The 19,161-nt window shown below is 42.3% G+C and overlaps 1 protein-coding gene across 11 annotated transcripts in view; it reads left to right on the top strand.

Moving 5' to 3' along the window:
• Window positions 1–18,939, top strand: part of LMBR1 (limb development membrane protein 1) — a 129,930-nt gene extending 110,991 nt beyond the window's left edge. For all 11 annotated transcript variants that reach the window (XM_027969067.2, XM_042249085.1, XM_060415231.1 and 8 more), the window contains 2 exons: window positions 13,777–13,938; window positions 17,073–18,939. In XM_027969067.2, coding sequence (XP_027824868.1) covers window positions 13,777–13,938; window positions 17,073–17,158 — 248 coding nt within the window. In that variant the 3' untranslated portion in view covers window positions 17,159–18,939. The remainder of the gene's footprint in view (window positions 1–13,776; window positions 13,939–17,072) is intronic.
• The last annotated feature ends 222 nt before the right edge of the window (window positions 18,940–19,161 follow it).

The following is a 19,161-nucleotide window of genomic DNA, read 5'->3' as shown; positions in this document are numbered from 1 at the left end:
CATGTTGTAAACTGTGCTCATTTAAAGTGTGTAATTTGGTAAGTTTTGCCTTACTGTGTATGGCTGTGAGTCTGTCACTGCAGTCAGGATGGCGAGCAAGCCTGTCTCCCTCAGATGCTTCCTTCCGGCCCTGGACAGTCCCTCCTTCACGCCGCCCCCAACCTCCCCGACCCCAGTGTCCCCAGGCAACCACTGGCCTTTCTGTCACGGTAAAAGCAGTTCACATTTCCTGGGACTTTTTGTAGGTAAAATCACTTGCTGTGAACTACTCTTGTTTCTTTAACTCATTGTGTTTAAGATTAATCCATCCTGTATGTGCCAGTAGTTCATTTTCTTTTATTGCCGTGTTTGTATGTGTCACAGTTTGTTTCTCTGTTCACCCATTGAAGGACATTTGGGTTGTTTACAGCGTCTAGCTACTATTATAAATGAAGCCGCCATGGACATTCACACCTAAAGTCTCTGTATGAATTTAGACTCACTTCTCTTGGGTAGTAACTGTTACTAGGAATGGAATGCCTGGGTGTGCACTGCAGTTTTAACGGAGTGGCCAGACTGTTGCAAAGTGCTCATGCCGTTTTTATGTCTCCATCACAAGTGCATGAAAACTCTGGTTCCTCTGCATCTTTACGAATACTTGGTACAGTCAGTCAGTTTAATGTCAGTCCTCCTAATAGGTGTATAGTGAACTTAACTTGAATTTCCTAGATGACTAATGTGCTCATTTGTCATCTGTATATTTTCTTTGATGAAATATTTATTTAGATCTTTGGCTTATTTAAAAAATTAGGGTGATTTTCATATTGTTGAGTTTTTTGTGCTATTTATATATTCTGGATAAAGGTTCTTTATCAAGATATGTGATTTGAAAATATTTCCCCCATTCAGTGGCTTGTCTTTTTATTCTTTTACCAATATTTTAGAAAGTACAGACATTCTTAATTTGATGAAATCAGGTTTACCAAATCTTCTTTCATGGATCGTGCTTTTGGTGTCATATATACTAAGTCTTCCTCTGACCAGGGCCACAAAGATCACCCCTTGTGTTTTCTTCTAAAAGCTTTATACTCAGGTCTGTGACCTATTTTGAGTTAATTTCTGTATAAAGCATGAGGTGTGAACTAAGCTTTATTTCTTGGCATTTGGTAACCAATTACTGAAGCGCCACTGCTCGAGAACTCTCTCCCATCAGTTGCTGTGGAAGCTCGTTGGGGCCCAGTTGTCCGCCTGTGTGTGAGCGTGGCTCTCTTTCTGCACTCGGTTGTGTTCTGTTGACGCCCTTGTCTTTGCACTAGCGCGGCACCATCTGGGCGAGTGTGGGGCGATGATGAGGCAGAAAGACGTGGCACTGAAAGGGGAGCTGCCCAGGTCGGCAGGTGCCCAGCACGCTGCGGGAGAAGAGTGGAGACGTAGCTCCAGAGAGAGTGAAGGGGCAGAGCCAAAGCTAAACAGCACCCAGCTGTGGATGTGACTGGTGATGGAAGTAAAATCCGATGCTGTAAAGAACAATATTGCTTAGGAACTGGAAATGTTAGGTCCATGAGTCAAGGCAAATTGGAAGTGGTCAAACAGGAGAAGGCAAGAGTGAATATCAATTTTTTAGGAATCAGTGAACTAAAATGGACTGAAATGGACGAATATAACTCGGGTGACCATTTATCTAATACTGTGGGCAAGAATCCCTTAGAAGAAATTGAGTAGCCATCATGGTCAACAGAAGAGTCCGAAATGCAGTACTTGGATGCAATCTCAAAATGACAGAATGATCTCTGTTCGTTTCCAAAGCAAACCACTCAATATCACAGTTATCTAAGTCTATGCCCCAACCAGTAACGCTTGAAGAAGCTGAAGTTGAATGGTTCTATGAAGACCTACAAGACCTTCTAGAACTAATGCCCAAAAAAGATGTCCTTTTCATTATAGGGGACTGGAATGCAAAAGTAGGAAGTCAAGAGATACCTTGAGTAACAGGGAAATTTGGCCTTGGAGTACAAAACAAAGCAGGTCAAAGGCTAACAGAATTTTGCGAAGAGAAGACACTGATCATAGCAAACACCCTCTTCCAACAACACAAGAGAAGACTCTACACATGGACATCACCAGATGGCCAACACCAAAATCAGATTGATTATATTCTTTGCAGCCAGAGATGGAGAAGCTCTATACAGTCAACAAAAATAAGACCAGGAGCTGACTGTGACTCAGATCATGAACTCCTTATTACCAAATTCAGACTTAAATTGAAGAAAGTAGGGAACACCACTAGGCCATTCAGGTATGCCCTAAGTCACATCCCTTACGATTATACAGTGGAAGTGACAGATAGATTCAAGGGATTAGATCTGATAGAGTGTCTGAAGAACGGTGGACGGAGGTTCATGACATCGTACAGGAGGCAGTGATCAAGACCATCCCCAAGAAATAGAAATGCAAAAAGGCAAAATGGTTGTCTGAGGACGCCTTATAAATAGCTGAGAAAAGAAAAGAAGCAAAAGGCAAAGGAGAAACGGAAGATATACCCATTTGAATGCAGAGTTCCAAAGAATAGCAAGGAGAGATAAGAAAGCCTTCCTCAGCGATCAATGCAAAGAACTAGAGGAAAGCAATTGAATGGGAAAGACTGGAGATCTCTTCAAGAAAATTAGAGATACCAAAGGAACATTTTATGCAAAGATGAGCTCCATAAAGGACAGAAATGGTTTGGACCTAGCAGAAACAGAAGATATTAAGAAGAGGTGGCAAAAATACATAGAAGAACTGTACAAAAAAGATCTTAATGACCCAGATAACTGTGATGGTGTGATCACTCACCTAGAACCGGACATCTTGGAGTCCAAAGTCAAGTGGGCCTTAGGAAGCATCACTATGAACAAAGCTAGTGGAGGTGGTGGAATTCCAGTTGAGCTGTTTCAAATCCTGAAAGATGATGCTGTGAAAGTGCTGCATTCACTATGCCAGCAAATTTGGAAAACTCAGCAGTGGCCACAGGACTGGAAAAGGTCAGTTTTCATTCCAATCCCAAAGAAAGGCAATGCCAAAAAGAATGTTCAAACTGCCGGACAATTGCATTCATGTCACATGCTAGCAAAGTAATGTTCAAAATTCTCCAAGCCAGGCTTCAACAGTACATGAACTGTGAAATTCCAGATGTTCAAGCTGGATTTAGAAAAGGCAGAGGAACCAGAGATCAAATTGCCAACATTCATTGGATCATCAAAAACGCAAGAGAGTTCCAGAAAAACATCTACTTCTGCTTTATTGACTACTCCAAAGCCTTTGACTGTGTGGATCACAACAAACTGTGGAAAATTCTGAAAGAGATGGGAATACCAGACCACTGACCACTTATGCGCTGCAGTTTATGGGGTCGCAGAGAGTCAGGCATGACTGAGCGACTGGAGTGGAACTGGTGATGAGATCTGAAACCAGGTGCTGAGAGACCTTCAGCTTGTTCTTTTTCTTAGAGTGGTTTCAGTTATTCAAAGGCCTTTTCCATTCCTATATAACTTTCAAAAATGGCTTGTCATTTTTCAAATAAATGTCTGTTAGGATTTTGATTTGGATTGTGTTTAGTCTATAGAAGAAATTGGAGAGGATTAACATCTCTACAGTATTGAGTCTTTCAGCCCCTGGACACTCTGTACCTATTTAGTTCTCTGATTTGTCTTCACCAGTTTTTGTAGCTTTTTGTTTACGTCTTACGCATTTGATGTTTTTGTGAATGGTGTTTTTAAAAAGTTTAGTTTCCAATAGTTCATTTGTAGTGCATAGAAATGCAGTTGATTTCTCTGTATTGATCTTTTTCGGCATTGCTCAGCTCATTTATTGGTTCTGTTGAATCTGTTTTATAGGGTTCATGGAATGTTTTACTTGGATGTTTGTGGTTCTGTGAATAAAGACAGCTTTACTTCTTCCTTTCCAGTACAGATGCTTTCACTTGCTTTTCTTGTCTGTTGCATTGTGTAGAGCCTCCAGTACGGTGCTGAATAGAAGTGATGAGGGCAGATATTCTTGACTTGGTCCTCGTTGTAGTGGGGAAGCATTCTGGTTTTTACCACTAACTGTTATTAGCTGTAGTTTTCGTTAGTTTGTTTTGGTAGACGCCTTTTACAGGTTGAGGAAGCTCCCTTCTTGTCCTGCTTAGCTGGAGTTCTTGTCAGGCTCGGATGCTGGATTTTGTTAGATGCTTTTCTTCCTCTGTTGAGATAGTCATCTTCTTTTGCAGTCATTGGTGCCGTGTTCTTTTTTGTTTCATGTTGTTTTCCTTTCTGTTTCATTTTGAATAGCGTCTGTTAATCGTGTCTTCACGTCTACTGATCTTTTCTTTTGCGGTGTCTAGTCTGCCATTAGTTCCATCTCGTGTGTTGGCCATGTCCTGCCTTGTAATTTTCCTCGGCAGAAGGTTAATTGAGGTCTGTTCTGTATCTCTCATGTCCCTGTCTAACAGGCTCAGTCTCCTAGCTCCTGAAGTGTGAGAAGCACAGCTACAACTGCCCTGATGCCCTGCTAGCCACTCTGTCTCCTGTGTCGTCTCTGGGCTGGTTGCTTTTCCGCAAGCCAGTGTGTTCGGCAGTTCCCAGCTGAATGCTCAGGAGTCCTCTGTCTCCCTCCCAGGTTCCCACCCTGTGCAGCTGTCTAGCCGCTATGCTGTCCCAAGCTCCAGCTGCACCTCTTTACCTCGGTGAGGCGGCTGGATTCTGTCCCTGTTCCTTTCCGCTCTGCATTCAGGGAGCCCTCTTTAGGTAGGAGCTGTGGCAGACAGAGGACCGCTTGGCTTGTTTCTCATCTCTTGGCATCACTGACCTTCATGCTAGATGTCCAGGGTCTTGAATACCATAAGTGTGCATATCTTGTCCAATTTTTTGCTTAATGAAAGTGTGAGAGGCTGTCTCCTTTATTTAGCTCTGGCTGGACTCTGATGTCAACGAACATATTTCTAATTGACGTACTATAATGAAAACTTGTTTGCAGAGTAAGACTGGTCAGATTTAAAGTCTTTCCTTTAACAACATTGTCTTCCATTACCCCTAAAAAGTGGGACCTCTTGTTAGTTTTAGAATTTATTATTGTGTGTGAATAAATAAAACAATTTACAGTGAGCTTATTTACATTAGTCCTGAAATTAATGATGTTCATGATTAATTATGGATTTTATTATTTTATATTTTTTAAGTCACATTTAATTTTTGACACTGTGTAGGTAAATTTTATATCAAAACCCTGGTTTTAGAGAAGGGAATTTAAAAATCTAGTCAAGATAATAATTTATACTACTGTGGGAATCCAGAGAGGGGAAAATGTGTTAATCCCAATATTTTATCAGAGAACATTCAATTTATAAATTTGCTTTCTATAGCAAAATGTATATGCTCTTTTTGGCAGTCTTTCATTAAAGCCATGGATATACATGGCAGCCATTTGTATGGTATGCCAGCAAACATGATTTATTGAGAAAGTTACTTTAATGGCCCTTTTAGTGTGTCAAGCTTTATATATTCTCTCACAACTTCTTGCTAGTTAAGGAACATGAACATGCTTGCTAAAAGTCAAAGTTGACTCAGGTGGGCTAACAAACGTAAATTCTCTTGACTCATATTGCAGGTGGAGTAATCAGGTCTTTCTTGAAGTGAGGTTTTGTACCTTAGTTCTTTTAAAGGTATGGATAAAAAAAAAGATCTTTATTCAAGAAACTATGCATGAGACATTTTCAGTTTAATCCTAGTGCAGGGAGCTGGTTTTGTGGTCTATTGTGAAGAATATTTTCAGTTCAGTTCAGTCGCTCAGTCGTGTCCGACTCTTTGCGACCTCATGAATCGCAGCATGCCAGCCTCCCTGTCCATCACCATCTCCCGGAGTTCACTCAGACTCATGTCCATCGAGTCGGTGATGCCATCCAGCCATCTCATCCTCTGTCGTCCCCTTCTCCTCCTGCCCCCAATCCCTCCCAGCATCAGAGTCTTTTCCAGTGAGTCAACTCTTCGCATGAGGTAGCCAAAGTACTGGAGTTTCAGCTTTAGCATCATTCCTTCCAAAGAAATCCCAGGGCTGATCTCCTTTAGAATGGACTGGTTGGATCTCCTTGCAGTCCAAGGGACTCTCAAGAGTCTTCTCCAACACCACAGTTCAAAAGCATCAATTCTTTGGCACTCAGCTTTCTTCACAGTCCAACTCTCGCATCCATACATGACCACTGCAAAAACAATAGCCTTGACTAGACGGACCTTTGTTGGCAAAGTAATGTCTCTGCTTTTCAATATGCTATCTAGGTTAGTCATAACTTTTCTTCCAAGGAGTAAACGTCTTTTAATTTCATGGCTGCAGTCACCATCTGCAGTGATTTTGGAGCCCAAAAAAATAAAGTCTGCCACTGTTTCCACTGTTTCTATTTCCCATGAAGTGATGGGACCAGATGCCATGATCTTCCTTCGTTTTCTGAATGTTGAGCTTTAAGCCAACTTTTTCATTCTCCTCTTTCACCTTTATCAAAAGGCTCTTTAGTTCCTCTTCGCTTTCTGCCATAAGGGTGGTGTCATCTGCATATCTGAAGTTATTGATATTTCTCTTGGCAGTCTTGATTCCAGCTTGTGTTTCATCCAGCCTGGCATTTCACATGATGTACTCTGCATATAAGTTCAATAAGCAAGGTGACTATATATAGCCTTGATGTACTCCTGTCCCAGTTTTGAACCAGTCTGTTGTTCCATGTCAAGGACAGTTCAATAACATTAAATAATTAAAATTATCTTATGGTTAGTAGTATTTTTACATTTGCTGCCTTAGTACCTTTTTATGTCTTTCAGAAATAGAGATTATGAAGTGTTTTACATTTGTACAAGTCTTATTAACATGTTATTCACCCAGGGGATTTTTGCAGAAATTTGTGCCTGTGGCTGACTATTTGTTATGTAAGTGAATAGTGAAACACTTTGATCAGTGTTTGGGTAACAAAAGATATATTAATACATCTCTGGTCAATAAGTTGTTAAAACTTTTAAGTATTGCTGTTTTCTCGTCAGTGCTGGTATTAATAAAAAAAGTACACTAGTCCAAATGGACATTATAGTTCAGTCACCCAGTTGTGTCCATCTTTTTGTGACCCCATGAACTGTAGCATGCCAGGCCTCCCTCCTGTATATATGTGTGTGTGTGTGTGTGTGTGTGTGTGTGTGTGTATATATATGTGTGTGTGTGTATTTATATATACTTATATAGGTTATTCCATCCAAAAGCAGAATACACATTCTTTTCAAGTGCCCAAGGAACAGTTTTCAGAATAGATCACATGCTAAGCCTCAAAACAAGTCTTGGTAAATTTATGAAAATTGAAATCATATTAAGCATCTTTTCTAACAGCAATGCTTTGAAACTAGAAAGCAACTACAATCTTTAAAAAATTCCTGAGACTTCCCTGGTTTGTCCAGTGGCTAAGAATCCATGCTTCCACTGCAGGGGGCATAGTTTTGATCCCTGCTTGAGACCCCACATGCTGTGTGGTGTAGCCAAAAGAGAAATTCTCTGAATCATCTTTGCAGAGAAAATAAAAGTGTATAAAAAACAAAAAACTTCCCAGAGCAGAAACATATGGAGGCTAAGCAACATGTTCCTAAGCAACCAATGGGTTATTGATGAAATCAAAGGAGAAATTTTAAAATACCTATAGACAAAACAGTGAGCCAAAATCTATGGGATTCAGGAAAAGCAATTCTAAGAGGGACATTTATAGTGATACAGGCCTACCTCAGGAAACAAGAGAATTTTCAGATAAAGAATCTTATAGAGAAAGGAGAGCAAACAAAAACAAAATTAGTAGAAGGAAACAGCCATGAAAAATTAGAGCAAAAAAAAATCAAATGAAACTTAAAAAGAAAATAGAAATCAATGAAATTGAGAGCTGGTGTTTTGAAAAGAAACAAAATTGATAAACCTTTACTCAGACTGATTATGGAAAAAATGTGAGGGCCCAAATATCAGAAATTATAAAGAAGACATTACAACCTACACCACAGAACTACAAAGGATCATAAGAGATTACTAAGAAGAACTGTATGTCCCAATAAAATGGACAGCCTAAAAGAAGTGGACAAGTTCCTAGGGATGTACAGTCTCCCAGGACTGAACCAGGAAAATACAGAAAATACGTACTGGTAGGTACCAGTAATGAAATAGAAACAGAAATGAGAACTCCAACAAACACAAGCCCAGGACCAGACGGCTTCACAGGTGAATTCTAACAAACATTTGGAGAAGAGTTAACACCTGCCCTTTTCAAACATTCCAAACAGTTGCTTAGGAAGGCACACTGCCACCCTGGTATCCCTGGTATTAAAATCAGACAGAGATATCACACACAAAAATTATTGTCCAATATCACTTGAGTCAGCATGTGCAAAAATCCTCAACAAAATTTTAGCAAAGGGAATTCAACAGTACATTAAAAGGATCGCACACTGTGATCAAGTGGGATTTATTCCAGGGATGTAAGCAAGGATGGTTAAATATCTGCAAATCAATGTGATATATCAAATTAAGAAACTTGAAGTATGCAAATCATATGATTATCTCAGTAGATACAGAAAAATCTTCTGACAAAATTTAGCATCCATTTATGATAAAAAGTCTGCCCAAATTGGGTAGAGGGAACATACCTCAACATAATAAAGGCAGTATACGATAAACTCACAACTGACATCAAACTCAGTGTTGAAAAGTTGAAAGCATTTCATTAAAGATCAGGAACAAGATAAGGATGCCCACTCCTGCCACTTTTATTCAACACACTATGTGAAAACCTAGCCACAGCAGTGAGACGAGAAAAAATAACTAAAAGGAACCTAAAGTAGAGAAAAAGTAAAACCATCCTGTTTTCAGATGACATATACTAATAGAATCCTACAAACACTGCCAAAAAACCACTAGAGCTTATCAATGAACTCCATAAAGTTCCAGGATGTAATGTTAATATATAGCAATCAGTAGACAGAAATCTGTTGCATATCTCCACACTAAAACCAATCAGAAAAATTAATTTAAAAAATAATCCAATTTACTATTGTATCAAAAAGAGCAAAATACCTGAGTATTTCTAAATAAGGAGATTAAAGAGCCATGCTCAGAAAACTATGACGTTGATGAAAGAAATTGAAAGCAACAAAAACAGATGAAGGGAAATACAATGTTCATGGATTGGAAGAATTAACACTGTTAAAATGACCATACTACCAAAGAGAATCTACAGATTCAGTACAGTCGAAATACCAATGACATTTTTCACAAAACTAGAACAAATAATTCTAAACTTCATGTGGAACTATACAAAAGATACTGAAGTACCAAAACAGTTTTGAGAAAGAAGATTAAGGAGGTCAGTGTGCCCTGATTTTAAACGATACCACAGTACTACATCCATCAGAACAGCATGGTACTGGCACAAAAATAGACATATATATCAATGGAGCAGAATAGAAAGCCCAGAAATGAATCCGTCCACCTATGGTCAGTTAATCTGTGACAGAGGAGGCGAGAATACACAATGAGGAAAAGAAAGCCACTTCAGTAGATGATGTTGAAAAAACTGGACAGCTGCATGCAGAAGAGACTGATCCGTGCTCTCACATCACGCACGAAAGTAAACGCAACACAGGCTAGAGATGCAAGTGTCAGACCCGAAGCCGTAAACTTCCAGAGGAAAGCGCAGGCAGCGTGCTTGCCAGCATTGGTCTTTGCAGTATTTTTGGGAGACCTGTTTCCTCAGGCAAGGGGAACAAAAGCAAAAATAAGCACATGGGACTACATCAAACTAAAAAGCTTTTCACAATGAAGGAAACTCAACAAAATGGAAAGGCTGCCCACTGAATGGAAACAATGTTTGCAAATGATATATCCAATAAGGAGTTAATATCCAAAATATCCAAAGGATCAATGCCAAGAAACCAAACACCCCAGTCCAAAAATGGGCAGATTTAAATAGACATTTCTCCAAAGAAGACATACAGATGGTCAAAAAACACATAAAAAGATGCTCAACATCATTAATTATTAGAGAAATGCACATCAAAATTACACTGAGGCATCACCTCACACTGGCCAGAATGGCCATCATCAAACAGTGTGGAGAGAAAGGAACCCTCCTGCTCCATTGATGGGAATGTTGACTGGTGCAGCCATTGTGGAGAACAGTATGGAAGTTCCCTAAAAAACTAAAAATAGAGCTACCGTATGATCCAGCAGTCTTACTCCTGGGTCCTTTTCTGAAGAAAATCAAATCCCTAATTAGAAAGTAAATATGTGCCCCTGTGTTGATGGCAGCATGATTTACAGTAGTCAAGGTTCAGAAGCAGGCTAAGCACCCATGAAAAGATGAATGGACAGAGATGTGGTACATACACACGCGCACACACACACACACACGCACACACACACGCACACACATGCATACACACACTACTCAGGTGGAAAAGACTAACATATTGCCGTTTGTGACAACATGGGTAGACCTAGAGGGTATTATGCTTGATAAAATAGGTCAGAGAATGACAAATACTATGTGATTTCACTTACATATGAACTCTAGAAGACAAAAATGAACAGCGAAAAAGAATCAGAGTTACAGATACAGAGAGCAGACAGGTGGTTTCCGGGGCTAGATTGTGAGTGGAAGAAGGAAATAGGTGCAGGAGATGAGATTTGCAAAGCTCACAGGATCTCAAATGCACAGTGTGGGGAATATAGTCAGTAACTAGATGGTGACCACTTTGAGATGCACAGAAATAGCAAACCACAGTGTCACACCATGGGAACTTACGCAGTGTTTTCAGTTGATGACACTTTGAAGCAAACTCCTAGGAAGAAAGATCAGATGTGTGGTTACCAGAGGCAGGAGGTAGAAGAGGGGGAATTGGGTGAAGGTCATCCGCAGGTACAAATGTCCAGTTATGAGAAGAATCTAGGAACGTGATGTGCAGCATGACGAATATAATTATTTGCTGTGTGTTACGTAGGAAAGTTGTTAAGGGAGTAAATCCTAAGAGTTTTCATCAGACGGAAAAAAATTTTGAAACTTTTAAAATTTGTATCTGTTGGAGGTGATGCATGTTCACTGATCTTAATAATCATTTCATGGTGTATGTGAGTTAAAACATGCTGTACCTGTTAAACTCATGCAGTGATGTGTAAATTGTATTTCAGTAAAACTGGAAAAGAAATAAGTACTTTTTACAGTTGAATTATTACTGTGACACAATCCTCAGACATTTTAGAAAAGTGTTTATTTAGGACTTCTTTTTGTCTATTAGAAGATTTTCAGAATTGAAGAGCTTTTGAGGTACTTAGCTGATATTATATTTCTAAAACAGTAAATTCTGAACAACAGTGTCTTCTGGAACTTGCTTCTATAATCTCTGATGTTTCATCTGAAGCCTCAGTGCCTCCATAGTTAACACCAGGCTTCTGGGTTTCTGTCTGAGGCCAACCTGGGGTGTCTGTGGCCAGAGCCTCTAACAAGAGGGGTTGCTCTTCTCCTTATGTTTCCCACTGGGTCTTGACCTGACTCTCCAGATACCAGGGTGAGCCCACTGCAAAGTTCTAGTGAAAGCACCTTTCTGTTGTTGATAACGTACCTTCCAGTCTGACTGTGTGAATTCTCACTTACTGCCCCTGGCTTTCCTCTCATGGGGTGCGTGACACAGAGCAAGTTCTGGGTGACGCTGAATTACTAGTTTCCATGTAGCAGAGGTTTCCAAAGTGGAGTTGGTTTCCCCATGAATTCACAAAGTAAGTCGTTGGGCTGTGTGGAGAAGCTATCAGAACTTGTATTTATTTTTATTGCTATAATTTTTTAAGTCTTAATTTTGTGTATAAAATAATATATAGGTCAGTGAGTATATAGTTTACAAATAAAATACACATGTAATGGGTATATATACTCTGATTTTATTTTTGCTAATGGTGTGTGATCAAACCTTTTTGAGACCAGATCAGACTCGTATAGAGCATCTGGGCGAGGGCTTTTATCCTGGGGTCTGTCCGCTGCTCTGTACATGCCCTTCATGCCGTGCACAGCTGTGTGTGCACGCGTGTGGGTCCCTCCGCGGGTGCTCAGGAGTCTTGGGCTCCGAAGATCACAGATGCTTATGTGGGATCTCCGGGCCGTGAAACCACTGAAGTGTGTTTTGGGAGGGCTGCTTCTTGTTTACAGATAACTCCCTAGGTTAGATTAAGTGATAGTTCATTTGAAAAACAATACATATAATTAGACATATGTTCCTTTTAACAAAGTCTTAGTAAGTCTTCACTCAGAGAAACTGCCGCCGGATCGTTGCCATGACCTCGTGGTGTGACCTGCGCTATGCGTGGTGCTGGGGTCTGGGCCCCTTCTGCCTTCTCTGAAGCAGCATGCCGCTGTGCATTCCCGTGAATCTTGCGCTTCCGTAACCGACTTTGGCAGACTTTTGTCGCTCAGATTCCGACGCGTTGGCCCTGGATGCATGTGGTCACACGAGGCCTGCTTTCTGACGCCTGCTATTTTCTGTCGTCTGCGCGAGCTGCTTCCGTAGTGTCCAGATAGGAGGTGATGGGACTGCACTGAGTGGGGATGAGAGTTGAGTTTGAAAGTTAGCTGATGAGGTGACGTTGAGTTTAGTCAAAGTTGTTCTTGAAATTCTTAGGCCACCCACAAAATGAAAGGTGCATGTTTTTGGATATACAAGTCCGTAGTGGTTAAAATTTTATATGGCCATGATTAGCTCTCCAGTCTCTTCCTTAAAGAACATCAATAGTCCCGTCATCTCTCACTTGACTGACCATTTGAATGCTGTTTTTACTTATTTATTTATGTTCCAATAGTCAGAAAAATCCTTCCATATGCAAACTTTCCAAGAAGTATTGAGCCTAGGGCACGTGCTCGTTGAATAGAATGACTGTTCAGCCTTTTTTGAAAAATAAGGCTTGCTTTTTACATGTCACAGGTGTGTTTAAGTGGTGATGCATGTATAATCCAACCGCACTGCAGTTCAGCATACACAGCAGCGTGACACTGCATGTCAGCCTTGGCCGCTCACTCCACAGGACCGCAGCGTGCAGTTCACATATGAATGTGTGTTTTCTTCCCCTTGGAAAGGAACCACTCTGTCTGTTTACTTGTTAAGTGGGAAGTTTTAAGTATGTGCAAGGCATCGCTCTGGGTTCTGGGATCATAGGGCTGAAAACAACAGAGTCCCTATTCTTATAATTCTGCGGGAAAGTGGGCAGTAACTGAGCCACAAAGGAAAAGAAACATTCAGATAGTGTGTGCCTTGAAGAAACATTTCCAGGGTGGAGGACCTTGGCAGGTCAGCTGTTCAGGGTAGAGGAGGCAGGTGGCCTCTTGGAGGAGGTGGCGTGTGAGCTGGGCCCTGCAGGGAGGTGGGACGAGGGTTGGTGCGGGAGGGGGTTTGTCAGCGTCTCTTCCACACAACCCTCATTCCCTGTTTCGGGGAATGGGCCGCACCCAGCTTCCACACAGGAGCAGCACAGCGGGTTTCTTGTGGACGTGGGGAAATGCTGAGCGAATGGCCCGTTGCAGCTTCGCTGCTCGCCACTGCCAGAGACTGACGCGGACAGCTGCCTAGGCTGACTGGGGTTGGCCGCAGGGTCATGACTGTGTGGTAGCCCAGGATTCCCACTCACAGAAATGAGGAAGGCCGTGGAATTTGACCTGATTTGTACTTTATCTTGGTAAATGTAATTTATATAAATATATTGTACCTGATTTATTAAGGGCTGTTTTGTTTATTTTAACAGGAATCACTAGATTCGATCTGCTTGGAGACTTCGGAAGGTTTAATTGGCTGGGAAATTTCTACATTGTGCTATCCTACAATCTGCTGTTTGCCATTGTGACCACCTTGTGTCTGGTCAGAAAGTTCACCTCCGCTGTGCGAGAAGAGCTTTTCAAGGCCCTAGGTAATCCTGAGGGTTATGGGGACTTTTTCTCTCCTTCTACTTTTTAATAGTTTTAACTTTTCAGCTGATTTTAAGTCTTCACCTGTTCATTTTCCGAATGTGTGACCTTTGAGGTCACATTCCTGACCCACTGCTTATTGGTTCTGTACCTGTATAAAATTGCTTCATTAAGCTTCATCTTTCTCATCTATAAAACAGTGATAATATCATCTTCAGAACTGCTGTGAATATTAACTAGAACAGTTCTCGTCAGGGCCTAAGGGAAGTCCTGATGCCCGGGAGAGCTCAAGGAGCAGTAGCTCTCCCATGCTGCTGAGGGCAGTGGCGGTGAACTGAGCGTGAGGTGCAAGGCTTACATTCTGGTAATGATGCCTCTTAGTAGTTTAAGATTTTTTTTGAGAATTGGATTTTGTAAGTTTCAGGCTGACCCACAATTACACTTCTCTTCATAAGTCAGATAATAATTCGGACTAAAAGCATTAGTGTTTGGCATTAACAAGAGAGAGGGCATTTCTCACGTATTCCATGAGTCATGTGCATTGAGACATATGCACTGAGCCAGTATTAAACCTCATAGATTTGGCCAAGCTAGAGAAGGGGCAGACATCGCCCATGACCGTATTCCTCATGCTCGCTTCAACGTTAATGATAAGCATATTTCAGGCTTTGTATTTTGGGAATACCAGGACAGTGTAAACTGTCTTGTTTCTAACCCTTCTTGGGTTTAGGGTGTGTAATTTTATAAAAGAGGGGAAGGCAGTGATCCATTGCTAGGAAGTCCTGCCATGAGCCCGTTTGCCTGAATTGACGCCGTGTGAGCGCAGACTCCGTGCGCCTCTATGGCTCTGGGCTCTTGCAGAATGCAGCGGGCGGTGGTGCCTTGAGGCCCTGTTTGCACGTACAGGGGTGTCTGCCAGGCAGACCGCAGTAAAGCTTTACACACCACCAAGCTTTCCAATCCTGATGCTTGAAAGGACGACCACTGGTAAGGAAAAAGGACTTCAGATTATCTACTCATGTCTGTTTTACTGTGAATTTATCCTAGGAGAGTGGCTGATGAAATACTGGGCAGAAAGGGAAGAGTTACATCTCATTTCAGCTGAAGCCCCAGACACCTTGGGGATTTTAATGCCCAGGTTCCATAATGCTGGTCAGATTTAAATCTGAAGATGAAATGGGAATCAAACAGTTCTCTTAGCCAGATGTTTAGAGTTCCAAGTTCATGTTTTCGCTTGTTGTATCCTATTGCAGCCTGTTGTAGCGTCAGCAATAGTAGTTACCATAGTCTGAGATAAATTCCTACTCACCAGCCACTAAAATGAGGAGGTGGTGGATAAGTTGCAGTAAATCTGGCATTTGAGTTGGGTGTTTTGGATGTCATCTTGCTAAAGGAGTCTTTATCAAAGTAGTAAGACATAATCTAACCGGAGGTAAAGCTTATGTGTGTTGTCTTGGTTCTTTGACCATAAGAGGCAGTGGTGGTATCAAGAGTCATGTAGAACATCTCATAGGCACAGCTTTCCTAATGCTTTCTGTTACTCTTTGGAGTGCTCTAAGGAGGCAGTGCTTGATAGCTAGAAAAAGATCCTCATTAAGTGTGTATTATGTGTGAATGATCTGAAATCTTAATATAATTGCACTGAGAATCATAATTTGATCAGAAAATATAAAATTTAACCATCTCCTTTCTTTTTCTTCTTTTGTGTGTTGGGGGTGGTGCGGGAGGGCTTTTTCCTCTGCTGCTGTGGGTTGAGAATCACAGAGTCTTTCTCATAGAGCCTCTGGCACATGGCAGCCACTGGGAATTCAGCTGCCGTGATGGTGGAGCCGGTGATGATTTCTACAGAAGAGAGACACTGTAGTTTTTCTGAATAGATAACCTGTGCTCCCGCGCACCCGCCCCCCCCCCGCAGGTTTGAAAAGTAGCTCATCAGAATAATGGCCCCCGAAGGGGCTGAGTGTCTGCGAGAGTTGACCACCTGGTGGCCGTGCGCCTGCCCGCCCCCCCGCAGCCGCCTGAGTTAGCGGGCTGCCCAGTGTCCAGGAGGTGCCTTTTGTCACTCAGTGGCTCGGCCACTCCTGAAACCAGAAGTGAGTGAGTGAGTGAGCGAGCGTGTGTGCGTGCGTGCGTGTTGTTTTTGACTGACTTATATTTTCCTTCCCAGTCATCCATCATAGACAGGCTCAATTTCACTTTTTTTCCATGAAGATGTGCTGGTCATAGAAATTTAAAAATTTGGCATGTTGTGTTGGCTTGGGAGGGGTATAAAATTGTATATCAAGTTAGCTAGAAAACTACCTGAAATTTTAGGGGAAAAGTCATCCAAGTATATCTTTATAAATGTCTGAGCCTCATGAAAATCGTTCCCTGGAAACCTGTTCCATGGATGTGCCGCTTATGTATTCTTAAACATCTTTATGCTTCGTTTTGTTAAAGTGCTCAGAGCTTCAATACCAGTTAAGCTCTTAAAAATCCCTGCCTTTTCTGCCCAGAAAGGCACAGTACTGCTCAGTGTGCCGGGTGCCCTGCTGAGTAATCGCCGTGTGGTAGAGGGGAAGGAGTGCAGCTCACGAGGCAGGGGTAATCGTGTACTCTGTGTTCAGGTTGCTCTTTGTCCTTCCCTTCTTCTTGGTAATATTCTCCATTGCTTTTCTTTTTACTTGCACGCTTAATGTCTTAGTGTGTTTTCCCTGCATTTTCCTGTGAGTGTGTATGTATGAGTGTATTTTAAAACAAAAATGGGATCATCCTTGTTTCAGGTTATTCCCCAAGAAGGGCACTTGAGGATGGGGATAAGCCTGCAGGAGTGGTTTCATTAGAAGTTGCTCCTGGGGCCGAGGTTGGGGGTGGGGCGGGGCGGGGGCTGTGTGGAGGGCAGGGGCTCTGCCCTCAGCGGAGGAAGCTGAGCTGGGCCTGTGGGAGGCTGGGTGAGCGGCGGCTCCAGCATGAGGGGAGGCTTGGCTTCCCGCTGGGCAGCTGTCTTCAGCGGAGGCCCTGGGCGCTGCCAGTGGGGCACAGAGCCCTTTCTTGGTGCAGGGAGTAGGCCACGCGGCAGTCTCCTCAGGAGCACCTCATGTTCTGCCCAGCCTCTCAGCAGTGCGTCAGTTCTTACGTTTTCTTCATTTTTCTGCAGGGCTTCATAAACTGCACTTATCAGATACGCCGAGGGATTCAGACACAGCAAAGCCTTCTGCAAATGGGCATCAGAAAGCACTGTGAGGCCGCAGCGCCACTCTGCAGTCGGGAGCAAGCACTCCACACTCGCGACATTCCCGCCAGCCGGGCCGTCCCGCTGGCCGTGGTCCACGTGTTGGGCCTGGGCCGGTCCGTGTCCCCGTCTTCACAGTTTGAGGGCGTGGCTGCCGCAGGTCGTCTCCTCATTGTTTGCCTTTGGGTGGACCTTGTCGTTTCCAGCCAAGCGCAGGCTCCTCCGGGCAGCGCGTCTTCTGGGGGACATGCTTGCTTGCTTCAGCTGTGCAGCCGTGAGAATGTGAGAAAAGGCGACTTTGGGGCTTTCTAAGGATTCATTTAAATCTCATTATATAGTCCATTCAAAGTGTAGACACGAAAGGCATCCTTCCTTAGTCCTCAGATGGGCAGTTTCTGCAGAAAAATGGAAGTTTATAGGTGGTGTTGCAGTGGCTGCATTGAAACTGTGATGGTTGCAAATGATGTTTTCTACTTCCTTCAAGAAAAAAACAAAAGCATAGTTCTGACTTATGTTCCTGGATACTGACTGGAACTTGAGTTAAGGGAAAAATACAAAACTCTTGTAACCTGAGCCTTGGTAGAGTGCCACAGGAACCCGTCTGCTGCCCAGTGTAATAGCTATGGTAGGGTGGGTTACGTCACCATGCTTTCTGACAGTCTGTGTGTAGATAGTTCAGCATTACCTCGCACACATAGTTGCCAGTGTTGAAGACACTTGGAACTTAGGTTTTGCCTTATAGGCTGTATGTACACTCAGTTTTTTTAAAACATTTTTTTCAGGAATCCCGTAATTCCCTGTGCTCCTGTGTCCATTGTGGAACCGTAAATCATCTGTGGTAGAAACCCCTTCTTTTGCCTTCGGTCACTTCTGCACATGCCAAGTTAAACCTCAGACTTACAAAAGCGATCATTTAACGCCAGAACACACAGCATCGGCCAACATTTGTGGTGTCAGGACAGTTCTGCAGTGTGTCATGACCTCACGCTCATTCAGTTATTAAATTGTAAATAGTTACAGGGACAGGTTCTTGACCTCAAGTCCACTGAGTGAAAACTATGCCATGCTACTCTGTGTCACCCTCCGCTAGGTTAGAGCGCCAGAAATTGTGCACGCAGGAGGAGGCGGCGGGCCCCTCACGCGCCTCATATCACGAGGCCGCCAGAAATGCGTGTGCCCACGTGCACTGGGTGTGTGGCAGTAGAGTCTGTGTTCAGACAAAAGCAAAAGAATAGTTTTCTCAAATTGTTGAATCTAAAGGTTTTGGGGAGAGAAATTTATGAAAAATAGGCTGTATATATTTGACATTAAAAATTTCCACTAAGAAGCAAAATTATAAGAAAAAGTAACCTCCGCTCCATGTGCATACTTCTTAATTTAGACCTCTCCATTTCCTTCTGAGTTTCTCTTGTTAAAATGCAGCTTAGTTTTAAAACAAAAGAACATTTTGTGATTCTAAATGACCCTCAGTAAATACAAGCAGTCTAGTATGGGTGAATTCTCAGCATAAGATCCACATACTGAGAAAAATTTATAAAAAATGGCTTTCTTCAGTTTTACTGGTAATTATACCTATTTAAGCATTAGTTAGAGGTTTTGATTTTTACTGAAACTTGGCTTGCTTTGAGCAGACCAGGTCAAGGGGAGAAGAGAAAAAAGTTCCTTTAAATAAAAGAATATCACTTTTAACTTACACCAGTTTCAGGGCACACATCCAGAAGAGCTTCTGGGTATTTGTAAGATGTCTGAAAATTTTTGAGTAAAGTATTAAACTTTTCAATGTCTGTATCAACTCTTTGCTCATCTGAAAGTTTCTTTCCATCAGAGGACTTGAGCCAGGTTTGGGTCGGTAAGGAGTGAAATGTATAGTGGATTTTTCAAGCTCTCATTGGGTGCGTCTTCATTGCTGTGTGGAATAGATGGATGGTTTTTAACCTTGGGTCTCAGACGTGTTCTGTGTGAGCAAATACAGGTTGTTACATCCTCGGTCTGCACGTAATGACAACCACTTGAG

Source organism: Ovis aries, chromosome 4 (assembly GCF_016772045.2).
Source record: "Ovis aries strain OAR_USU_Benz2616 breed Rambouillet chromosome 4, ARS-UI_Ramb_v3.0, whole genome shotgun sequence".
NCBI classification, from domain to species: Eukaryota; Metazoa; Chordata; class Mammalia; order Artiodactyla; family Bovidae; genus Ovis; species Ovis aries.
This window is presented reverse-complemented; position numbering and strand designations above follow the sequence as displayed.